General features: G+C 44.2%; 1 protein-coding gene across 1 annotated transcript in view; it reads left to right on the top strand.

The window, feature by feature from the left end:
- Nucleotides 1-20,436, top strand: part of RYR3 (ryanodine receptor 3) — a 338,847-nt gene that overhangs the window by 236,222 nt on the left and 82,189 nt on the right. The window contains exons 53-64 of the mRNA XM_045543649.1: nt 2,409-2,498; nt 3,435-3,581; nt 3,766-3,828; nt 5,246-5,321; nt 5,436-5,559; nt 8,081-8,196; nt 8,700-8,767; nt 9,705-9,826; nt 15,786-15,835; nt 16,244-16,304; nt 18,100-18,338; nt 19,652-19,733. Coding sequence (XP_045399605.1) covers nt 2,409-2,498; nt 3,435-3,581; nt 3,766-3,828; nt 5,246-5,321; nt 5,436-5,559; nt 8,081-8,196; nt 8,700-8,767; nt 9,705-9,826; nt 15,786-15,835; nt 16,244-16,304; nt 18,100-18,338; nt 19,652-19,733 — 1,238 coding nt within the window. The remainder of the gene's footprint in view (nt 1-2,408; nt 2,499-3,434; nt 3,582-3,765; nt 3,829-5,245; nt 5,322-5,435; nt 5,560-8,080; nt 8,197-8,699; nt 8,768-9,704; nt 9,827-15,785; nt 15,836-16,243; nt 16,305-18,099; nt 18,339-19,651; nt 19,734-20,436) is intronic.

Raw genomic sequence — 20,436 nt, 5'->3', positions numbered from 1 at the left:
TTTTCTAAGAATTCTCTTTACATACGGTCACTTGGCCAGCTCGTCAATTAGGGAGAGGAGACATCTCCATGACTCCATAGCAACGGCCAATCCATCACTAAACCATGTGGATTTTACCTCCTGAGTCTCTCTTGAATCTGGAGAGTTCTCTTTAGCCCTATGCCGTGTCCAAGCTGCCATCGTCTCTCACCCAGGCAATGGGGACAAGCTCCTTACGGGTCTCCCCACGGGTTGCTCCCGTCTGTTCTCTACACTGCAAGCAAGCGAGAGTTTCACTATGCAAATTTGGTCATATTCTACCACTGCTTCTCCTGCCCAGCCCCTTCTCCTTGTTGAAATCTTTTAACAGTGTCTAACAGTTCAGAATAGAAAGGTCAATATTCAGTGTTCTGAATGTGGCCCAGTACCTAACCTGACCTCTGCAGCCATCTCTAACCTCTCTCTTCCCCGACCCCTGCCCTCCAGCCGCCCTCTCTGTCTCACCCCCACACACTGCATGTGCCTGAAACCCTCCTCCGTCCGAGCCGGATACCCACCCGCACCCACACAGTGTGCACAGCATTCACCAGCTCATCCTGCAAACATCAGTGCAGCTGTGATTCCTGGGATGGAGCTTTCCCAGATTTCTCAGCCATAGCACCATGTTCTTTCCCTTAAAGTACTTTCATAGCATTTTATATATTTATATTTAGGACAGATACACATATATACATTTATTCTGGTTATCAGTTGTATGTTTCCTAGTGTGGTTATTTCATGAATATCTCTTTCCACCCCTAGACTGTAAGCTTCATGAGGGCAAAGATACAGGTTTGTTCACCATTGCCGGGGAACACTGATTATCTAACAAGGAAAGGAGTATTTTCCTTGCCCTCAAAACCCTCGCCATCTTGGGAGAAACAAAATGAACCGGCCATGTGGGGCAGGTTATTCAGTGCTCTGATGGCCCAGGCACAGGGTTAGAACACACAGGAGTCCCAAATCCAGTGTTGGGGGTCTGGTAACACCTTGTAGAGCTGGTAACATCCACGGCACGTGCTTGCCGATGACCAGGGAGGGTCATCACAGGCAGGTGAGCACACTACAGGCCTCGGGAGCAGCAGGGTGGACACAGGGAGGCAGGAGAGAGTTTGGTGGCTTTAGGGAACCATGGTTCAGGATAGCTGGGATGTGGAGGAGGGTGGGGGCAAAAGAAGAGTCTGGAGAGGTCAACAGGATCATCTTGCTAGGTCTGGAGGTCATGGGAAAGCGTTTGGGTTTTCCCAGGATGGCAGCTGGCAGTCAGAAATTTTGAAGCAGTAGAGTGCCCTGATCAGGGTGATTTTTGAACCCCCTGGCAGTAGTGTAGAAAATGAGTCCATGGGGAAGAGGCACGGCGGGAGGCAGGGAGCCTGCGCAGGGAGCTCTCGCGGCAATCGCGGTGAGCGCCGATGCTGCCCTGCGCTAACGTCCTGCGGGGAAGCAAGAGACAGACAAGTGCTGTGAAGGGGGCGGAGCAGTGGTGTCCGGGAGGAATCCCACATTGCTGGCTTGGGCAGTGAGTGTAAGCTGGGGCCATTCACTGAGATCCAGGCAAACCAAGAGAAGGAGACATTCAAAGAAGGAAACCACCGGCTTCTGTTTCAGGCATGTGGAGAGATACCTGTGGGACGTCCGAGCAAAGCTTAAGTGGGTTTGCAAATTAGGAGCAGTCTCTGGGCAGGAAGTACAGATTTGGTATTAGTCACTTATCGGCTGTAACTGAAACCATGGGCCTAGATTAGACCACCCAGGGAGTAAAGAGGGACAGAAACTTGGGAAATACACACATGTACAGAAGCCCAGGAGTCTTTGGGCTGCAAGATCGTGGGACTCAGGGTCTCACTCTTACCTCTGCGTCCATGGTGCCTGGGACAGCCTGGCACCTACCACTGAAGGCTTTCACCCAGTATTGGTCAAGTGACTATTAAAGTTCCGAAACTTCCATCACCCGATGAAGCACACAGCACTGCAACTTTGCTCTCGGGTTGGCAGGCAAGGGGTGGGCCAGTCAGCCCCTCCGCGCGGGCAGTAGGTCCAGCCCTTTGAGCCTTACCTCTGTTCCTCCTGTGAGTGTGACTGCTGACCCCAGAAGCATTGTTCTCAGGGCCTCTTGAAATATCTTTCTGTTTTAAGTGGGCCTGAAACGCAAGCGAGAAAGTGGTGAGGACAGCAGCTGACACAAGGAGGAACGAAGAGCAGAGTTCAGGATGCAGGGGGCAGAGAGCCTGCCAGCCTGAGAGGATCAATTAGACGTTTCTGAGGGCAATTTCCAAGCTGTGTCACTACCCATTATTCCGTTTGTTCAATGAAAACAGAGGCGGGGATTTGGGTCACATATGAGGGCTCTGTGAGTGTCAAGGATATTTAACCTGAAAACACTCTTGCAGACTCAGAGCGGATGGAAGTATGGGATTTCCCTGGATGAGAACGTGAAAACCCACCCCCTGATAAGGCCTTTCAAGACATTAACGGAAAAGGTAAGAACAAGGTGTCTGGTAACACTAACATGCCATTTCCTTCCTTGGGAATTATATCTGATGCTCGGAGGAGTTCAGAGCACATTTACTCTCAAGTTCCTTGGAGACGCTCTAGGACCCATGAGCTTGCCAGTGGGCGGCAGCCCCAGGACCACGTGCTGTTCTTTGTCTCTGAGAGCCCATTGGAGAAAGCAGCTCTGTTCTGCTCTTGTAGGCTGGGCCAAAACGCATTTGTAGTTCTCTTACAGCTAAACTAAAGGGAGGGGTTTTATTTGATTATTGGAGGGTGCTGGATGTGGGGAGAAGGGACAATGAATTGCTAGAGAAAATTCAGACAGAATTGATTTCCAACACCCAGAAGATACAGGGAGTAGAGAAATGAGTCCCCAAGGAAATGTGAACAAGTCTGTTGCTTTTTTTTTTTTAATTAATTAATGTGGTTCAACTCAACTCTGAATTCTTACCTTGTGATCAGTAGGGGTTCTTTGTAAACTCTAGGTCTAGCATCACATGTAAAGGATGGTGCGTGTATCTTTGTATACATATTGACCACCTATGAAATCCTGTTTCCCAAGCTTTAGGGAGAGCTTTGTGCAGATGCATTTTGACAACATCCCATCTTCAACAGCTATAAGAACATGAGGAGTCCCTCTCCTGTTCTTGTTCTTCTTTCTCCACAAAATGTAGATGATGTCATTAATAATGTCTGGCACATTTCCTCTGAGGACAGGAGCCCATAATGTCTTATACTTAAAAACATCAGACAGACTGATTGCGTGTTTCAGGTGAGATGCTGCAAAGGGTCTGTTGACCTAGCGAAAGAACGCTAGTGCTAACTAGCACCCCTGTCCACTGTGGGACCCTTCCGTGGGGAGGAGGACTAGTCAGAATGCTGGGTGTGTTCTGCAAAGTTTTCCTGCTCAAATTCTCTTCCAGGAGAAGGAAATTTATCGCTGGCCTGCCAGAGAGTCCCTGAAAACCATGCTGGCTGTGGGCTGGACTGTGGAGAGGACCAAAGAGGGGGAAGCTTTGGTTCAACAGCGGGAAAATGAAAAGCTTCGAAGCGTGTCCCAGGCCAGCCAGGTAAGACCCCATACCCGGCTGCTGCAGAATCTGGGAAAGGTCTCCCTGGGGCATCATAGATGGGGCCACCTGAGATGAACCCTGGGGATTTTTCAGGACACATCTTAGATAGCCGAAGGTGGGGTTGCTGATAAGAATGAGGGAAAGAATGGCAAACCCGGTGACTCTGCCTTTGCATTCCTAGGGCAACAGCTACAGCCCTGCTCCCCTCGACCTCTCAAACGTTGTGCTCTCCAGAGAGCTCCAGGTCAGTGTTGACACCCTCAGAACAGCATGATTTGCTCTCTAAAACCCCTTCAGTACAGGACATATTGCAAGGGTTAAAGGGAAAGAATGCCTAGAACAGACCACCACTAAAATACCAAAACTGCAGACATTGTGCTGAGGCCACAGGGAAAGTCCCAGCAGAATTAACCAGTCACCCAGAATGTGGTAGCTTTGCACTTGTTCCAAGAACATTGTAACGGCAATGACTAGTTAAAGGAAGAACAGCCAGCACAATATAGTCATCCCTCTGTATCCACGGGGGATTGGTCCTAGGACCTACTGCAGACACCAAAATCCAGGGATGCTCAAGTCCCTGATATAAAATGGCACAGTATTTGCGTTTACCTACACATACTCTCTAGAGATTAAATCATGTCTAGATTACTTATAATTCCTAATACAATGTAAATACTATGTAAATAATTGTTATACTATGTTTTTTAGGGACTAATGACAAGAAAAATAAGTCTGTACATGTTCAGTGCAGATGCAATTTTTCTTTTAATATATTCAGTCCACATTTGGTTGAATCCATGGGTGCAGAACCCATGGAGAAGGAGGACCGACTGTGCTGTATCAAAACACAAAAATACATAAAACAGCTAGGAGGAAATCTGTGAAGCTTGTCCCATGGGTGAAGATGCTTGCCTAGTCCTTGTAAGTCCCCCAAACCAAAAGGGCAGCCTGCATATCCCATAGTGGATTTGCTCAAGTTCCCCGCCATGGTGCAGACAAGCAATTGTTGCAGGATATGGGAACATAAAACCAAGAGGACGCAGCTAAATACCCTAAGCTGCTTCCTCCCATTGCTCCCCTCCTGCACATCCTGGTGGCTGTGGCCCGCCCCAGCCCAGGGCACTCACCCCTCTGAGAGTTCATCAGATCAGCCCCTTGGACCTTAGAGAAAGTTTCTTTCCAAGGTGCCTCTTTCATTCTAAGTCACTGTTTTATGAGCCTTGCGAAGACCGATTCTATTTGAGAAATCTTTATAGCAGTTTCCTCTAAGATGTGATTATTTTTAGTTTAAGCCAAAGGCTTTCAGGATTCTAGACTTTTGCATGCCCCACACTCCTAACTCCCGGCTCAGGTCAGGACTGTGATACTGAATTCCTGTGACAGGAGTGCCACCGTGCAGTTTTAACTGGAAATGGATGTTTTTCACACATGCATCCAACTGCCAGGATAATAAGTTACAAGGGAAGGACAGAATTAGAAATTGTTTTCTGTGTGTATGAGAAGATATAAAACTAATGAGGTGCATAAGCGCAGACTAAGGAATGATGGGAGGCCTTCCGTGGTGCGCTGTTCCCGAGACTGCCTGAAATAGCCTGGCAGCTAGGAAAGGGGTTTTTCTTGCTTGCTTTCTCTCTGACTTGTGTCTCCTTGGTGGGACACAGGGCATGGTGGAGGTTGTGGCTGAGAACTATCACAATATCTGGGCCAAGAAGAAAAAGCTGGAACTGGAGAGCAAAGGTGAGACTGGTTCTCAGCATCCCCCAGAGAAGCTGAGCTGGGAGTGGGAATATTCTCCCAGAAATGCAAAGGAAGAGCCACATATGTTGTCCTCTCTCACCTTACTGACCCCAGGTGGTGGCAGTCACCCTCTTCTGGTGCCATATGACACCTTGACTGCCAAGGAAAAGTTCAGGGACCGAGAGAAGGCACAGGACCTGTTTAAATTCCTCCAAGTGAATGGCGTTATAGTTTCTAGGTAAGTCATCTTCCGCATGTCAGTGAGGCAGGGGTGTGGGTATGGTCTCTGACTCTCCAGGTATCAATCGCCTGCCTACAAAACCCATCAAAGTAAGGACAGCAGTTGAGTCTTTTGAAATGAGAACCGGTTTTTTTTTATTTGGGAGCATGAAGCCTCCTTTTCTGACATAAACAGGAGGGGTAGGTATCAATTTTTAAAGATCAGTTACAGCAAAGAATTATGACAAATTATACTAACATATCTTAAACATTTAATTTTAACCTAAACCATATAAACATGCATTCATTCACAAATCTTGTGCTACAGGCTGAAGCCCTTTCTTTGTTCTATCAATTGGAGTTATAAATGACATCCACAATACATCCTCAAAGCTTTGAAGTCTGGGCTTCTTTAAAGAACAATGAGAATTTGAAGCACATGAAAATAATAATGCAGCATTCTAGATATTTTTAATTTCCTTCCCTATATTTTACAGTTATCTCACTCATACCTAATTCAAAACTATATATATGGAAGCTTGCAATTGCATGTCTTTGCAAAATATGTAACTTAGTTTTTTTAGAACAAACAGTTCTCTTCACACCCTTATGTTGTTGTTTTATATAATATTTTATTAAATTACACAATACCAATAACAAGCATAATTGACATAAACAATCTTTGAACAAAGGGAATTGATGCTTAGGAAGATGCACCTGTACTGGAGAGATTGAACACGTGATTTCCTAAGGTGTTTTATCTCAAACTTACATAAGTCAAAATTATCTGGATGAATGTTTTATATGGGATAGTCTTGGCTGCTTAAGTCTTAAAGGTAGAGTCTGTTTTCTCCCTGGTCAAATGTCAGCGGTGGGCTGTGCTATATAGGATCCTGCTTACTTGGGTCCTTTGTAGCATGAAAAACAAGCTAGTGTTCGCTTCTATTCTGCTACAGCCATTCCTCCTGAAAGCAATGTTTGCTGAGCAAGCTGCTGTGTTTTTTTTTTCTTTTAGTTTCCTGCAGAATTCTTGCCACTGAATGGCAAAAATAAAAATAAATAAAAATCTATACAAATATTTCTATTGTATCTCATATGAAAAAATAACAAGACTTATTTGCCGTATTGTCTAAAAGGAAAGGTCAGACAGCAGGAGACAGCCTCCAGGGAAGCATTCGAGAAAGACTCCCATCGTCGTTTTAATCCTGTTCTTAACACCAAGATGAATGTGTAGTGTGATTTGCTGATAAATAACTTGCTCACGGCAATGAAAAATTCCCTTTTACTATAACTAAAAAGGAAGTCAAGGAAATAGGAGAATCAAGGAGAAAGATAATTGAATTCAGCAAACATATCTGAGTAGTAATTTACCATGCACTGGACCCTGTGGTAGGCACTTGGATGTGCAGATGGTCAGGCGAGGTCCCTACACCAAGGAGAGCTCCTAGCTTCCCCCTACCCCTGCCTCAGACCTGCTCTGTCTTCAGCTTCCCCATCACTCAGTGGCAACCCATTCTTCCAGTTGCTCAAGTCAAAAACCTTGACTCTTCTTTTTCTCCCAACCGACATCCGATCCTTCAGGAAATCCTGGTGGTTTGACCTTTAAAATATATCCATAATCTGTCCACATCTCACCCCCTTCATGCTATCGCCATCCTTGCTGAGACAGCTTCCTACCTGGGCTCCCTGCTTCCACCCTTGCCCTGCTGTCCATGGTCCATTTTAAACTTAGCAACCAGAGCAATTCTGTTATAATGTAAGTCTTACCATGTCACTCCTCTATTCAAAACTTCCAATAGTTTCTCATCTCACTCAGAGCAAAAGCAAAATTCTAAGAGTGGCCTGTAGGGGCCCTAAAAGATTTGCTTCACTTCCCACCCCACACCCTTCTGACCACACTTCCATTCTATTCACACTGGCCTCTCTGCCATATTCCTTCAACTCAACATGCATGCTCCTGCCCCAGGATCTTTGCACTACCTGCTCTTGTGCCTCCAAAGCTCTTTTCCCAGAAGTCCATAGGGCTCACCTCCTTCAAGTCTTTACTTACTCCAATGTCAGTCTCGCAGTAAGACTAACGCTGACTACCCTATTTGACATTAAAGTCTGCAAACCCTCACTCCTCTGCTCCTGGGCCTTTTCATCCTGCTTTAATTTTTCTTTTTTTCATGAAATTTATTAAATTCTAGCATTCTATCTAATTTATATTTTGTTCATGTTTGTTTACTATAGCCAGTATGTACATTCCTTCCATAAGATCAGGGATTTTTGTTTTCTCCTCTGACTTATCCCCAGCTCAATACCCATTATATAAGGTCTTTCTGAAAAATCTTTTCAGAAGTTGTCGTAGAATAGGTATTACGTGCTTACACAGGCAGGTTCCTAGTGCAAGGAGAAATCAGTCAAATCATGAGTCATGTCACTAAGCCAGAATAACCATTAAGATTTGGAAATTAAATTCGACACTGGCAGGATTAATGATGCACCAAAGTCACGTGGTTATCTCTGTTACTTCTGGGGTTTACCCGTTTCCAACCTAGAGGTATGAAGGATATGGAGCTGGATGCCTCCTCCATGGAAAAGAGATTTGCCTATAAGTTTTTGAAGAAGATTTTGAAATACGTTGATTCTGCTCAAGAGTTTATTGCCCATTTGGGTAAGTATTATTGTGAAATATCACAAAAGAATTCGATATTCCTTTATCAAGGAAGGATCCTTTCATACTGTAACTGTTCAAGATTCCTTTAGACATATGATTTTGGAGGGAAAAGAGTGGCTGAGATTTCCTCCCCCTTCAAAAAAAATCAATTTGGTCCTTAGCTTCCCTACTAGATTGAATTGAACCTGTTGTCATTTTTTTCATACAACACATCCTATTTTAACTTTCCCATTGTTCTGCTTTGTGACTATAGATGTACAACTCAACCTCTCTGAAGCTGCTTTCTCATTGCTAAAGAGGGGAAAAGAGTAGTGAAAGAGCTTAGAGTATTGGGTAGAAGAAATAACTAATCAGCACAATTGTAAAGTACTTTGTAAAATATAAGAGATTTCGAATAACCTTTTTATGGCCTTTAGAAAAGCTACTCTGTTTCTAAAATGCTATGATTGTTTTTTTGGTTTTTAACTCTGGCCAATTTTGTATCACCTGTGTCTTCGTAGAAGCCATTGTCAGCAGTGGGAAAACTGAAAAGTCTCCCCATGACCAGGAGATCAAATTCTTTGCCAAAGTAAGTGGTTTTCTGCACTTCATCAAAATGCTCTCTTCTTGGGATCCCCACTGTTTAGGGTACAGGGTAGCTGATCCAACAGAGATATCTAAAACTCTGATATCTTCTGTGAGATGGATGCATATTTCTCTGTGTGGGACAGTTCTGAGGCAGGTGGGTGGTCCGAGCCTGCCACACCATCCCCCTGGGACCCAGGTTCTTCCTCCCTTGCTGCTCCACCATCTCCAGAGCTATGGTCTGTGTCAGGGTGGTCCAGGCAGGCTCACCTGCACTGCATCTGTGGGAAAGGGGAAAAGAAGAAGGACGGTTGGGTGGAGGGAGCTACTGCTTTTTAAAAGTTCTATCCCAGTGGCTAGAACTTAGTCATTTTATTATGGTTTCATCTATCTGCAAGGGAGACTGGGTAATGCATTCTCTAGCTGGGTGATCCTCTACCTAGTTAAAACACAGGGGGTTCTATTGCTAAAAAGAAGGGGGAAATGAATGTGGGTGCCAGTGAGCAGTCTCTTCCACACAGCCCTACTCAGAGGACTAAAGACATAGAAAGCCTTGAGTAGCCTTGCTCTGAGAAGTAGAGATGGAACACTTGAGGCTGGTGATGCTGGGCCATGCCTCGAGTGTACCTGTTGGATGCAATGCTCGAGAAGCCACTTCTGAGTGCAGGTGTCCCACAGGGCTTCCCTGCAAATACTGACCCAGGGCTGCATGCACATTTCTTTGGGCCCTTAGTTGATGGCCCTCTCCTTTCACAGAGCCCTGAGGCCTCTGGTTTGAGACATAGAAAAAGAAAATATGGTGGAAACTAGGTAGAAGTTTCTGGAAATTCCAGGGTCAGTGTTCACAGGCTTTTTGCTCACTGAAACTATACTTTTAAAAATGAACCAAAGGAAGGGCTTTGGCTAGCTTTCCAGAAGTTTATTTGTGCTGGATTTTCCAGGTCCTCCTCCCACTGGTTGACCAATACTTCACCAACCACCGCCTCTACTTCCTGTCGTCCCCTCTGAAGCCCCTTAGCAGCAGCGGGTATGCCTCCCATAAGGAGAAAGAAATGGTGGCCAGGTGAGTCTGCAAGAGAAAGAGAAGGTCGTGGTGCTGACGTGATTTATTTAAAACGCCAGGTTCCTGGGGACTAAATGGTGAGTCTTTTGGAGAAATGAAGCAGAGCATAATGATTGGTAGCTCACGGGGGTTGGTTATCATCTTGGTTTTGAAAGAAATTGTATCCATGCCTGTCTGTATTATTTTAGCAACTAAGAGAAGAGCACTGTTTGGGAGTGTCAGTAGGGCTTGGGAAATATCTGTACACTCAAGTCAACATCCATCCTAAAGCAACATTTAGAAGAGAGTGAAGATCATCATGAAGCTTGGGAAACACAAACACACAACACTGAGAACAAACTTAACATTTTATAAAAGAATGAGATCTTACTGTGGATGATCTGAAATTTAAAAATCTAGAACAACATAATTCAACTTAAATTCCCAATAGGGAAATATTTTTTCATCAAAAGCACCAGCCTCCCTACTCATTCCACTAGGCATAACATGCAGATACCTTAACAGGGATGAGAACAGCGGGATGCTTCCTGATGAGGCTACGAGATGATCCCACCATGCCTTGGGTTCTCTGTATTTGATCAATGAAGGACAAGGAATGGGTTAAACTTCTAAATAGCAAAGAGTTAAGGACTCTAATGATACTAGGCTATCAACTCTTTCGTTAGCATCTATTGACAGTGAACAGTGCACGTAATACTTAATAAGGGCCCAGCCACTATCTTTGAGAAGATATTCAACTTTAGGATTTAGCTAAAACTTGCTAAACAGCATGGCCAAGCAGTGAGCTCAGTTTTTCATATGTAAGCGTTATTGCCATTTGTCGAGGTATCATTGTGAAGCATCATATCGTTTCAAATTCTAAGAACTGCCTGTGTATTGTTGATCTCCATTTTGCAGATGAGGAGACTGAGGTTCAGTCAGGTTCACCCCAGTGCCCAAAGTGACCCAGGTCTTAAGTTAGGCCAAGAATGAAAGCCCAGTCCCCTCTATCCCATCAAATGCTGTTTGTTCTGTACTGTGATTGCTTTTCTCACTGAAGACAGGAGAAGCCTCATGCTATCAAAATGAGACATCCTTAGAATCAGATACTGATCAAGATCACCTAAACATTTCCAGGATGCACCAGCGTAGTTTGTTATAAACTCGGGCAATGTTGAGCAACGTGAGATACTGAGATAATCCGACAGAGGGCAGATGTGCCTGCCTTCTTCATCTATTTTTCTTAGATTATCAATTCATGGAAATGTAACATTTGTTCAACCAGGCACCATTTGTCGCAGCTGGAATAAACCTAGAGCTGATCAGCCTTGCAAATAGCTTTCAGACCCATCAGTGTGCTCGCCGCCCTCCCCCAGAAGCAGTTGTGTTTGCACTGGGTGTGTTCACATCGCCAGGCTCCTCTTGTTGGCCTCCTTCACTGTTCCCCCTCTTCTGCATCTATGCTGCTCACCCACGGGTCCCACACTCTCCTTGGGGGCCCTTTAACTTACTGCCTTTGCATTGTGAGATGGAGGAGAGGTGGCCCCTTATAACTCTGGGCTAGGGACAGTGCTTTCACTTAAACCATGGGCTCCATAGGGTACAAGCAGGGGCCTTTGGAAATTTCAGGTCCTATCCCTGACATGCCTGAGAAAGCACTTCTGGCAGTGAGGAGAGCCGTGTTAGTATTAGGATCAAACAACCCAGCTGTATCCTTTAGGTAGAAAAATATTATTTTGTTTGTATACAGAATGTGTGTCCACTTAGAAGCATTTTTTCCAGAAATTTCTGAGTGTATCCAGCCCTGACTCTGAAAACTAAGAGAGTCATATGATTGATTACTCTCTGTTCGTCATGAGAAAGCTAACACACATAGCAGTTAAGGGGCTGCACCAAGATGGCCAACTAATCGTAGGCAAAGCCACACAGCCCATGTTCCCCAGGGCTGTCCCTCTCCCCTAACTCCCTGAGTTTGCATCATATAGGCATCCCTGAAAAAACAAACACCATGAGAACAGAAAAAGAAGAAGCAATTGATACTTAATTTCGCCCTAGCTGGCTGACAAATTTCCATTAACTTATGAATTCTCTTAAGGCCAGGGGGTTCCCACTTATTTTCAATGCAGGAACAAATAACCAGTCACAGGGGGCTTTGGTTGTGATTTTCTAGTAGACAACTCAGAAAGACCCAGGGCATTCATTGAAAACCATCTAAAGATGAGTAAGTTTCCATCCCCTCTAACACTCAGAATATTTTCTTTCTCCATTTGAGTTGTCCTGTAGAGCTATGGTGCCCAGCCCCCAGGCCACAGACCGGTACCTATCCATGGCCTGTTAGGAACCAGGCCACACAGCAGGAGGTGAGTGGCAGGCAAGCAAGGAAGCTTCACCTGTGTTTACAGCTGCTCCCCATCACTTGCATCACCGCCTGAGCTCTACCTCCTGTCAGATCAGCGGCAGCATTAGATTCTCACAGGGCACAAACCCTACCGTAAAGTGTGCATGAGGGATCTGGGTTGTGGCTCCTTATGAGAACCTAATGCCTGATGATCTGAGGCAGAGCCAAGGTGGTGATGCTAGTGCTGGGGAGCAGCTGCAAATACAGATTATCATTAGCAGAGAGGTTTGACTGCATAGAGACCATAATAAATCAGTTGCTTGCAGACTCGGATCAAAACCCTATCAGTGAGCAGCAAGTGACAATTAAGCTGTATCTGGTGGCAGGATTTATAGTGGCAGGTGAGCATCTTACTTCAATTGTACAGTTGCATGTAGTGGCAGGCTTTAAGTCAGAATCTAACATTGATTTTAGTCCCCCGTGGCCAGCTCATTATTTTATTCACCACTTCCGTCCATGCCTCTTTCCCATACTGCGCACTTGTCTCAGTCACAGTTTTGGTAAGTCTACAAGCTAACCCTAGCAAAAATGAGTGAAAAATAAACATCACTAGAGAGCTTCTTTGAAAAGGGGGAAAGACCCAATGATGAGACAGCAGGAGACTCTAAGACTTCCAACAAAATGAAAGCTGCATTTAAAAGAAAATACCAACAGTCCTACCTAAGTTAGGGGTTCATGCAGCAGGTGATTTACATTCTCCAAGTCCGCTTTATATAATATGTGGTGACCAGCTATCTAACAAAGCCATGAAACCTTCAAAACTCCTTGGCCACATGGAGACTGAGCACCCTGCATTAAAAGATAAGCCTTTGAAGTTTTCAAAAGGAAAAACCATGAACACGAAGAACAGAAGCAATTATTGAAGGCCACCACTTCATCAAATGTGTCTGCACCAAGAGCATCATTCTTTGTGGCTCACTGCATTGTTAAAGCTAAGAAGCCCTTTACTATTGGTGAAGAGTTGATCCTGCCTGCTGCTAAAGACATTTCCTGTGAACTTGTAGGAGAAGCTACAGTTCAAAAAGTGGCACATGTTCCTCTTTCAGGTAGCACCATAACTAGACGAATTGATGAAATAGCAGAGGATATTGAGGCACAGTTGTTAGGATAAATGAGTCACTGTGATATGCAATCCAGGTTCATGAGTCTACTGATGTTGACAACAAGGCAAGAATGCTTGTTTTTGTGTGATATATTTTTCAGGAGGATGCCCATGAGGATATGTTATGTGCACTTTTTGTTTGCCAACCAACAAACACCATAGCTGCAGAGCTATTCAGGTCTTTGATTACATATCAGGAAAACTGAATTGGTCATTTTGTGTGGGTATATGTGTAGATGGAGCGGCTATCATGACTGGACAGCTTTCTGGTTTCACTGCTTGAGTCGAAGAAGTCGCTTCTGAATGTGAGTCTACACACTGTGTCATCCATAGAGAAATGCTGGCTACGGAGAAAATGTCACCTGAACTAAACAACATTTTGCAGGATGTGATTAAAATTATCAACCACATTAAAGTACATGCCCTTAACTCACATCTGTTTGCACAGCTCCGTAAGGAGATGGACACAGAGCACACAAATCTTCTCTTATACCAGAAGTGAGATGGCTTGCTAAAGGTAGATCACTGCCCAGAGTTTTTGAGTTACAAGAGCCACTCCACAGATTTCTTTTAGAAAAACAGTCAACACTGGCAGCATATTTCAGTGACAGAGAATGGGTTGCAAAACTTTCTTACTTGTGGGACATATTCAACCTGTCAACGAACTCAATCTGTCACTTCGGGGGAGAACAACAACTGTGTTCAAGTCAGCAGATAAAGTGGTTGCATTCCAAGCCAAACTGGAATTATGGGGGCGACAAGTGAACATTGGGATTTTTAACATATTTTGAACATTAGCAGAGATTGAAAGAGACCGAGGCAGGGCCTTCTTTCTCCCAGCTGGTGCATGATCACCTATCTCAGTTTTCAGGAGCGTTTGAGCATTACTTGCCAACCACAAAAGACCCTTGAACTGGGAAGGAGTGGATCCACGACCCATTTGTAAATAAGCCAGGTGAATTGATCAACTTTGTCCGTACTAGTGATCAACTGCTCGAGATCACAAATGACAATGGCCTTAAAAGTATGTTTGACACAACATCAAATCTCCATATGTTCTGGATTAAAGTCAAGGCAGAATATCCTGAGATTGCCACAAGAGCATTGAAAAGCCTGCTTCCATTTCTAACATCCTATCTTTATGAAGCAGCATTTTCTGCAGTGACAGCAACCAAAATGAGATTACGGAGCAGACCGGACATAAGCAACACACTTCAGGTGTCACTGTCTCCCATCACCACCAGATGGGACTGTCTAGTTGCAGGAAAACAAGCTCAGGGCTCCCACTGATTCTACACTATGGTGAGTTGTATAATTCATTACATATTACAATGTAATAATAACAGAAATAAATGTCTTGTGCTTGAATCATCCCCAAACCATCCCCTCCTACCCCCACCCCGGTCTGTGGAAAAACTGTCTTCCATGAAACGAGTCTCTGGTGCCAAAAAGGTTGGGGACCACTACTGTAAAGGATCTCCTGCCCTGAGTGGGACAAGGCACCCCAGACACTGGGAGATGCTGGGAACCCCATGGCCTGCACAGGTGGTTTTTATTCTGTTTTCCCTCTTTCTGTTCTACTGCTTTCTGAAGGGATTGCAAAGTTTTTCTCTATCCATGCTAATGTCAACTAATGTCAGCGTTCTGAGGAATCTCTTCCCAAGATCATCAGCAACACAGGTCACACGATGGCCATCGTGCCCCAGGGGGGTTCCAGCAGCAGCCGTTCAGGAACGTGGATGTGGCTCCTTTCTAGCTGCATAAGGCTTTCATTAGGCACTGTGGAAAGTCAAACAGTGAGATACAGACAAGCCTTCACGGGGATCCACAGTGGAAAATATGGCCTGAGAGCATGGAGAAGGGTCAAAACACACAAAATCATCACACATGGGTTTTCCTGGTTTCCAAGGATTCAGCTAGGACAGCAACCCTGTCAGGCCCGGAGACTGATGGGAAATGACAGAATTAAATGTTATTTGTTTAACACACTCTCACCTCGTACCTGAACCATTAACATTTTCCAACCCCAACTTCTTGCCCACATGGCAACTAAAGCCTCACATGCCCAGAGGAAGACTAGAAAATGGTTTGCAATCCATTGCAACAATGGAAAAATTCTTCCCTTCGGAATCTTCATTTATTCCTGAATGTCAGACGTGTGAATGCATCATCACATGGTACTCCATAGCAAGGGAAAGTTTGCACTGGGTCACTGAAAAATATTGCAATAGTTGCAGAGGGATTGTTTTCAGTAAGGGTGATGCTGCCTGCAAGGTGCTTTCACGGTTCTCCACCAGGACAGTGTGTACCACACATTCTCCTGAGCGTGGTCCAGAGGGTTCTATGAAAGGAACATAGTGCGTCTTCCTAGAGTGCCAATCTGTGTTCTCTGTCTTACAGCATAGGGGACAGGGAAGGGGTACAAATCATTAGTCCTTGAATCTCTGTGACTTTCTGAATTGCATTCCTTTCTGCTTCAGCCTGTTCTGCAAACTTGCTGCTCTCGTTAGACACAGGATTTCCCTATTTGGTAAGTGAAGAGAAGTGTTGCTAAAGTCTGCCCTCCTCCCTGTAATTAAACTGAACTTGCATTTCACCTTTATTTGTGGTTCCCTCAGACAACCTGAGCCTTGGGACTACGGTGTCACCTAAATTTGCCATAGAAAATTGGTCTGAAGCATGATGAATGACCTCTCTACCCCTTTAACTGCACAGATTTTCCACACCGATGAATGTTTTAAGCTCTGCCTCTGACATCCATCATGAAGCCCAGGCTGTGTCGGGCTAGAGACTAATGCAGTGTCCCTGAACATGGGCCTGGGACTTGGTGTGTCAGTGGTTAATTATGCTGGGCTCTGGTTTGTGCATGTGGAGAAGATCGCATTTAAAAGACAGGCAGAGTGGTTTGGGGTGTCACAGGTGATATCTTTTATTTCAGGGAGTGATTCTTCCACAATGGTGAGCTGTCTTCATATCTTGGCTCAGACGCTTGACACAAGGTAAGTCTGCCCAATTTTTTCCAGTAGTTTCTCCTGGCTCCCTCTCTGACCCTCTCATCTCACTAATTATTGTACTGAAGAGAAGACGAGATGGGGTAAGGATGAGTATGACCCTAGAAGTTAGCGCTCTGTTTCTCAGTCCACGTGATGCCAAGCTGCTGCCATGACATAGACTGAACACTCAGGGATGAGCATTTGATCAATTCTCGTCTCCTCTTACGGAGAAGTTCATCTTTCAGAAAATAGAATATATGCTGTGGCGGAGTGCCACTTTGTACCTAATTCTCCACAAAAACGGAAGAGCTGCCAGATGGGTGGTGAGACCACAGGCACCCTGGGACAGATGAATGACAGCACACTGGATTCAAAGTGGCCTCGGCAGGAAATGCAGGGAGATCTGGTTTCGAAAGGATCAGAGAAAAAGACCAATTTTGAGCCCCTGGCCTGGGGCTCTGGGGGGAAGTCTTAAAAATAATACTTAAATTCTGGTAACATTAACATAAATGATGAGATTTTTAAAAAGAGGTGTATTATAGTAAAAAGAACTGACAGGGAGCTTTTTTTTTAACACCTTCGTTAAGAAGTCTCCTTGTCAAAGTTGGGAGGTGTCCACACCTCCCAAGCCCCAATGCAGAAGAAAGGCACCAACCTAAAAGAGTGGCCCAAAGATAAAAGTCTATGGTGAATGGAGAATGGCTACAAAAAAAAAAAATGTTAAGGACCATTAAAAGGAATTTTAGGGTTTTTGAGAGAAACATGTCGTGGAGAAATTAGGATAGCACAAAGTTTCCAGGATCAGACCCAGGCATCCCGGGCTACGGAAATCACTTGCAATTGGGATGAGGAATCTTTACTCCAAGGAACATGTAGAAAGCCTTGGGAGAGAGCCTAGTTTTTTAAAAAATGCAGTCAGTATGTTTAGTAATCATTTCTGATAAAACCTGTGGCTAGGAGGTTAGGCAGTGAAATACCTACAGGGTAGGATCGAGCCTCACTGACTTGTATTTCCTCGTTTTTATTGTACTCGTGGGTTGGCTGATTATCAGGAACATGCTGTAGATAAAAAGTGTCTGTCCTGGAGGCAAATCTGTCATAATATTCTAAGATACAGAAATATGGAAAATTATAGATGACTTGTAGGTTTTATTCCAATTCTAAGTCTTATAATACAGTTTTGAGGGAAAGCCTCAAATGCCCATAGCTAATCTCCATTCCCACAGGGCACATTTCAGTGTTGTTTTTTCAGTGGTCTATTAAGCTGTTTTAAAAGGACTAGCTGTCCCTTTTCTCTCCCCTCGTCCAAGGCAAACTAACAAAACTAAGCTGCAGTTGAATTATTTCCTTGCTCTTTCTCTCTCTTTACAAGAGGTCCTGCATCAGATTAGTTCATGTTTCTAGCTAGTCCTTAAAATGTTGCTTAACCTACAGTGAGCTGCAAGAAAAGCTCACCTTCCCGTCCTCTTAATTAGCTATTTACAGAAAATTAGCCAGCTACAGCTTTCTATAGGCAGCAGGTTACCAATATCAGTTTCATTCTAAATTGTTCCCTACATTTCTTGAAGAGCTGAGTGATAATTCTCTCAGACCGAGTACTCTATCCAGTCGCTAATCTCTGAGATTTATGTAATCTGGGTTTCTTCCTAGATGTTAACTGTTCTCTCCATTTCTCCTGACCCGGTGTGGTCGGATGGCTGGAGTGTCAAATGTCTGCCCAGGTTGCACTGCAAGTCACCAGTCTCAAGAATGGGGTTGGCCAAAAGTTCAGGTGACGCTTCTGGTTTTTGTTTGCTTGCAGAACTGTCATGAAGTCGGGCTCAGAGCTGGTGAAGGCTGGGTTGCGAGCATTCTTTGAAAATGCTGCGGAAGACTTAGAGAAGACTTCGGAAAACCTGAAGCTTGGGAAGTTTACCCATTCCAGGACGCAGATTAAAGGCGTCTCACAGAATATTAACTATACCACGGTGGCTCTGCTCCCCATCCTGACGTCCATCTTTGAGCACGTCGCTCAGCATCAGTTCGGGGTGGATCTGCTCTGTGAGTCATGCTGCTGTTTGTTGCGGATTTATAGGCACATGGCCATGGATAGAGGTGTGGGACCCATTCACTTATGCTGACCTTGAGGACAGTAGAGAGAGAATTATTCCATACTCTTTTCTTCTTAGATTAAAAAAAATGAAGTGATAGGCTCTTGGAGGGGGAAGAAATTTCTTCATTTGAGTATATAATACTTAATCTTTTCCCACTTTTATTCTGGACCATAATTTCCCACCTACTAGTCTAGCTCTCAGCTACTGCGCTCTCACTTAACATGAAAAGATTATCTGAGCCTTACAGTGAGAGGTACAGGTTTGCTCCCAAGGTTTTTCAGGTATCATTTTCTTGGTAAGAAGCCTTAGTTTATTTATTGGATATCAAGAGCAAAGGAAAGATGCTAACATTTCATTATCCGAGTCTTCACAACAAGACCAGGGTGTGTCAGTTTTATTTTAGTTTGCATTTAGCACCAAGTCCAACCCCTCAGTGCACAGATTTGCCACCAAGCTTCAGTTTCACGCTTTAAAAGTTGGCACATGATTTAATTTAACCAGTTGTTGACAGCTAAGGCTGTGTCTTCCATATCCCTGAACAACTGAAAATCAGTTATTTCTGTTGGGTAGGGATTGGGGTGATATCCAAACTCATTATTTTGTGTCATGAAAACAATGCAGTTCCTTGGTGAAAAATAAAACGTGAAATTAGTTCTGATTGTGTTAAAATAGTCCCAGCCTTGGTGTGAGTTCCAGACACAGTTAGGGACATGTAGCCTGCAGATTAAACTTTACAAGTTCCTAAGCAAAACATGCCCTTCCTCTAGGAAACATGATAAAGTTATGATACAATTAAATTTGGAAAATAGGCAGACATGAGGAATTTTGCTCTATCTCTGAAGAAGATGAAGCTGTTGGACATATCCTTTGGGGAAATGAGCAAAAGGTTCATTCAAGCTTTAGGTTTTCTGCATTCTTCCTTCCAGAGGAAGGAAATACTGCACGGGATAAAATTTAACTAAAATGTCTCCCTCTATTGGAAAAAGAATCCGTTATGGAAAGACCTATTGGACAAATGATTCCTTTCCCAGTGAAACAATGTGCTTCTCATCATAAGCCTCACAAAGAAACCAGGATGGCTGGATGGGGGATGTTTGTTTCTCTGTGTTTTCTCTCCCCATTCAACAACTAGCCTCTGTCACTAGTTAAGAAAGGTAGATTTTTTTTGCTCTTGACTGATACCCATACTTTTTGTCTCTTCATGGACCCTTTCCATGTGTGGGATTGATATGCGACAGTGACATCTCTTCTTTCTTTCAGTGAGCGACGTGCAGATTTCATGCTACCACATACTGTGCAGCCTCTACTCCCTTGGGACGGGAAAGAACATCTATGTCGAAAGGTAATTAGCGAACAAACAGGGCTAACACATTTGGACTCAGAAAAATGTGACTTACAGTTTTTTAAACACTTAACACTTAATAACATCTTTTCAATCCAGCAAAACCAGATATGCTCACTAACATGGAATTGTGGTTTTGAGCCTTAGTTATGAAATGTTTATGACAATATAAAGAAGTGTTGTGAGGCTGTTGAGATTTGTAACTTCTGTGGAGATAGCTGGTGGATGTATGTGGCCGGAGCAGCAATATAGCCAAGGTAAATCATGTGCTGGTAACCAAAAAATGTTGAAGTTATGTCTATTTCTTCAGAGTCACAGCTTCCAAATAGTTCCAGAGTTCCTGTGGTGAAAGCCTGCTGAGCAGCTCAGGGGACACGAGGCAGTTGCTGTAGTGTTTAATGAGTTCCTGTGTGATACAACCCTGGACCTCTACCAGTCTCGGCTGTCAGATTAGAGTTTTAAACAAGCGCACACTTTGGCAGCAGAAATGCTGGTCAATAATCTGAACTCGCGTATCTGCAGAGATGCTTGGGTTCTAGCTTTGCCTCTCTGATCTGCCTGTGGCAGTGGGGGCCTTTGGCGACCCCTTGCTTTTCAGCGTCAGATGCCATGTGTTGTCGTCATGTTTAATCCGTGGGGAAGATTGGAAGGATAAACAGTATTAACAAAACTCTGGGCTTAATCTTATCCTTGGAAGACTTTC

This window comes from Lemur catta, chromosome 1 (genome assembly GCF_020740605.2).
Source record: "Lemur catta isolate mLemCat1 chromosome 1, mLemCat1.pri, whole genome shotgun sequence".
Classification (NCBI taxonomy): domain Eukaryota; kingdom Metazoa; phylum Chordata; class Mammalia; order Primates; family Lemuridae; genus Lemur; species Lemur catta.
The sequence above is the reverse complement of the archived record's forward strand: the minus strand, read 5'-3'. Positions and strand labels throughout refer to the sequence as shown.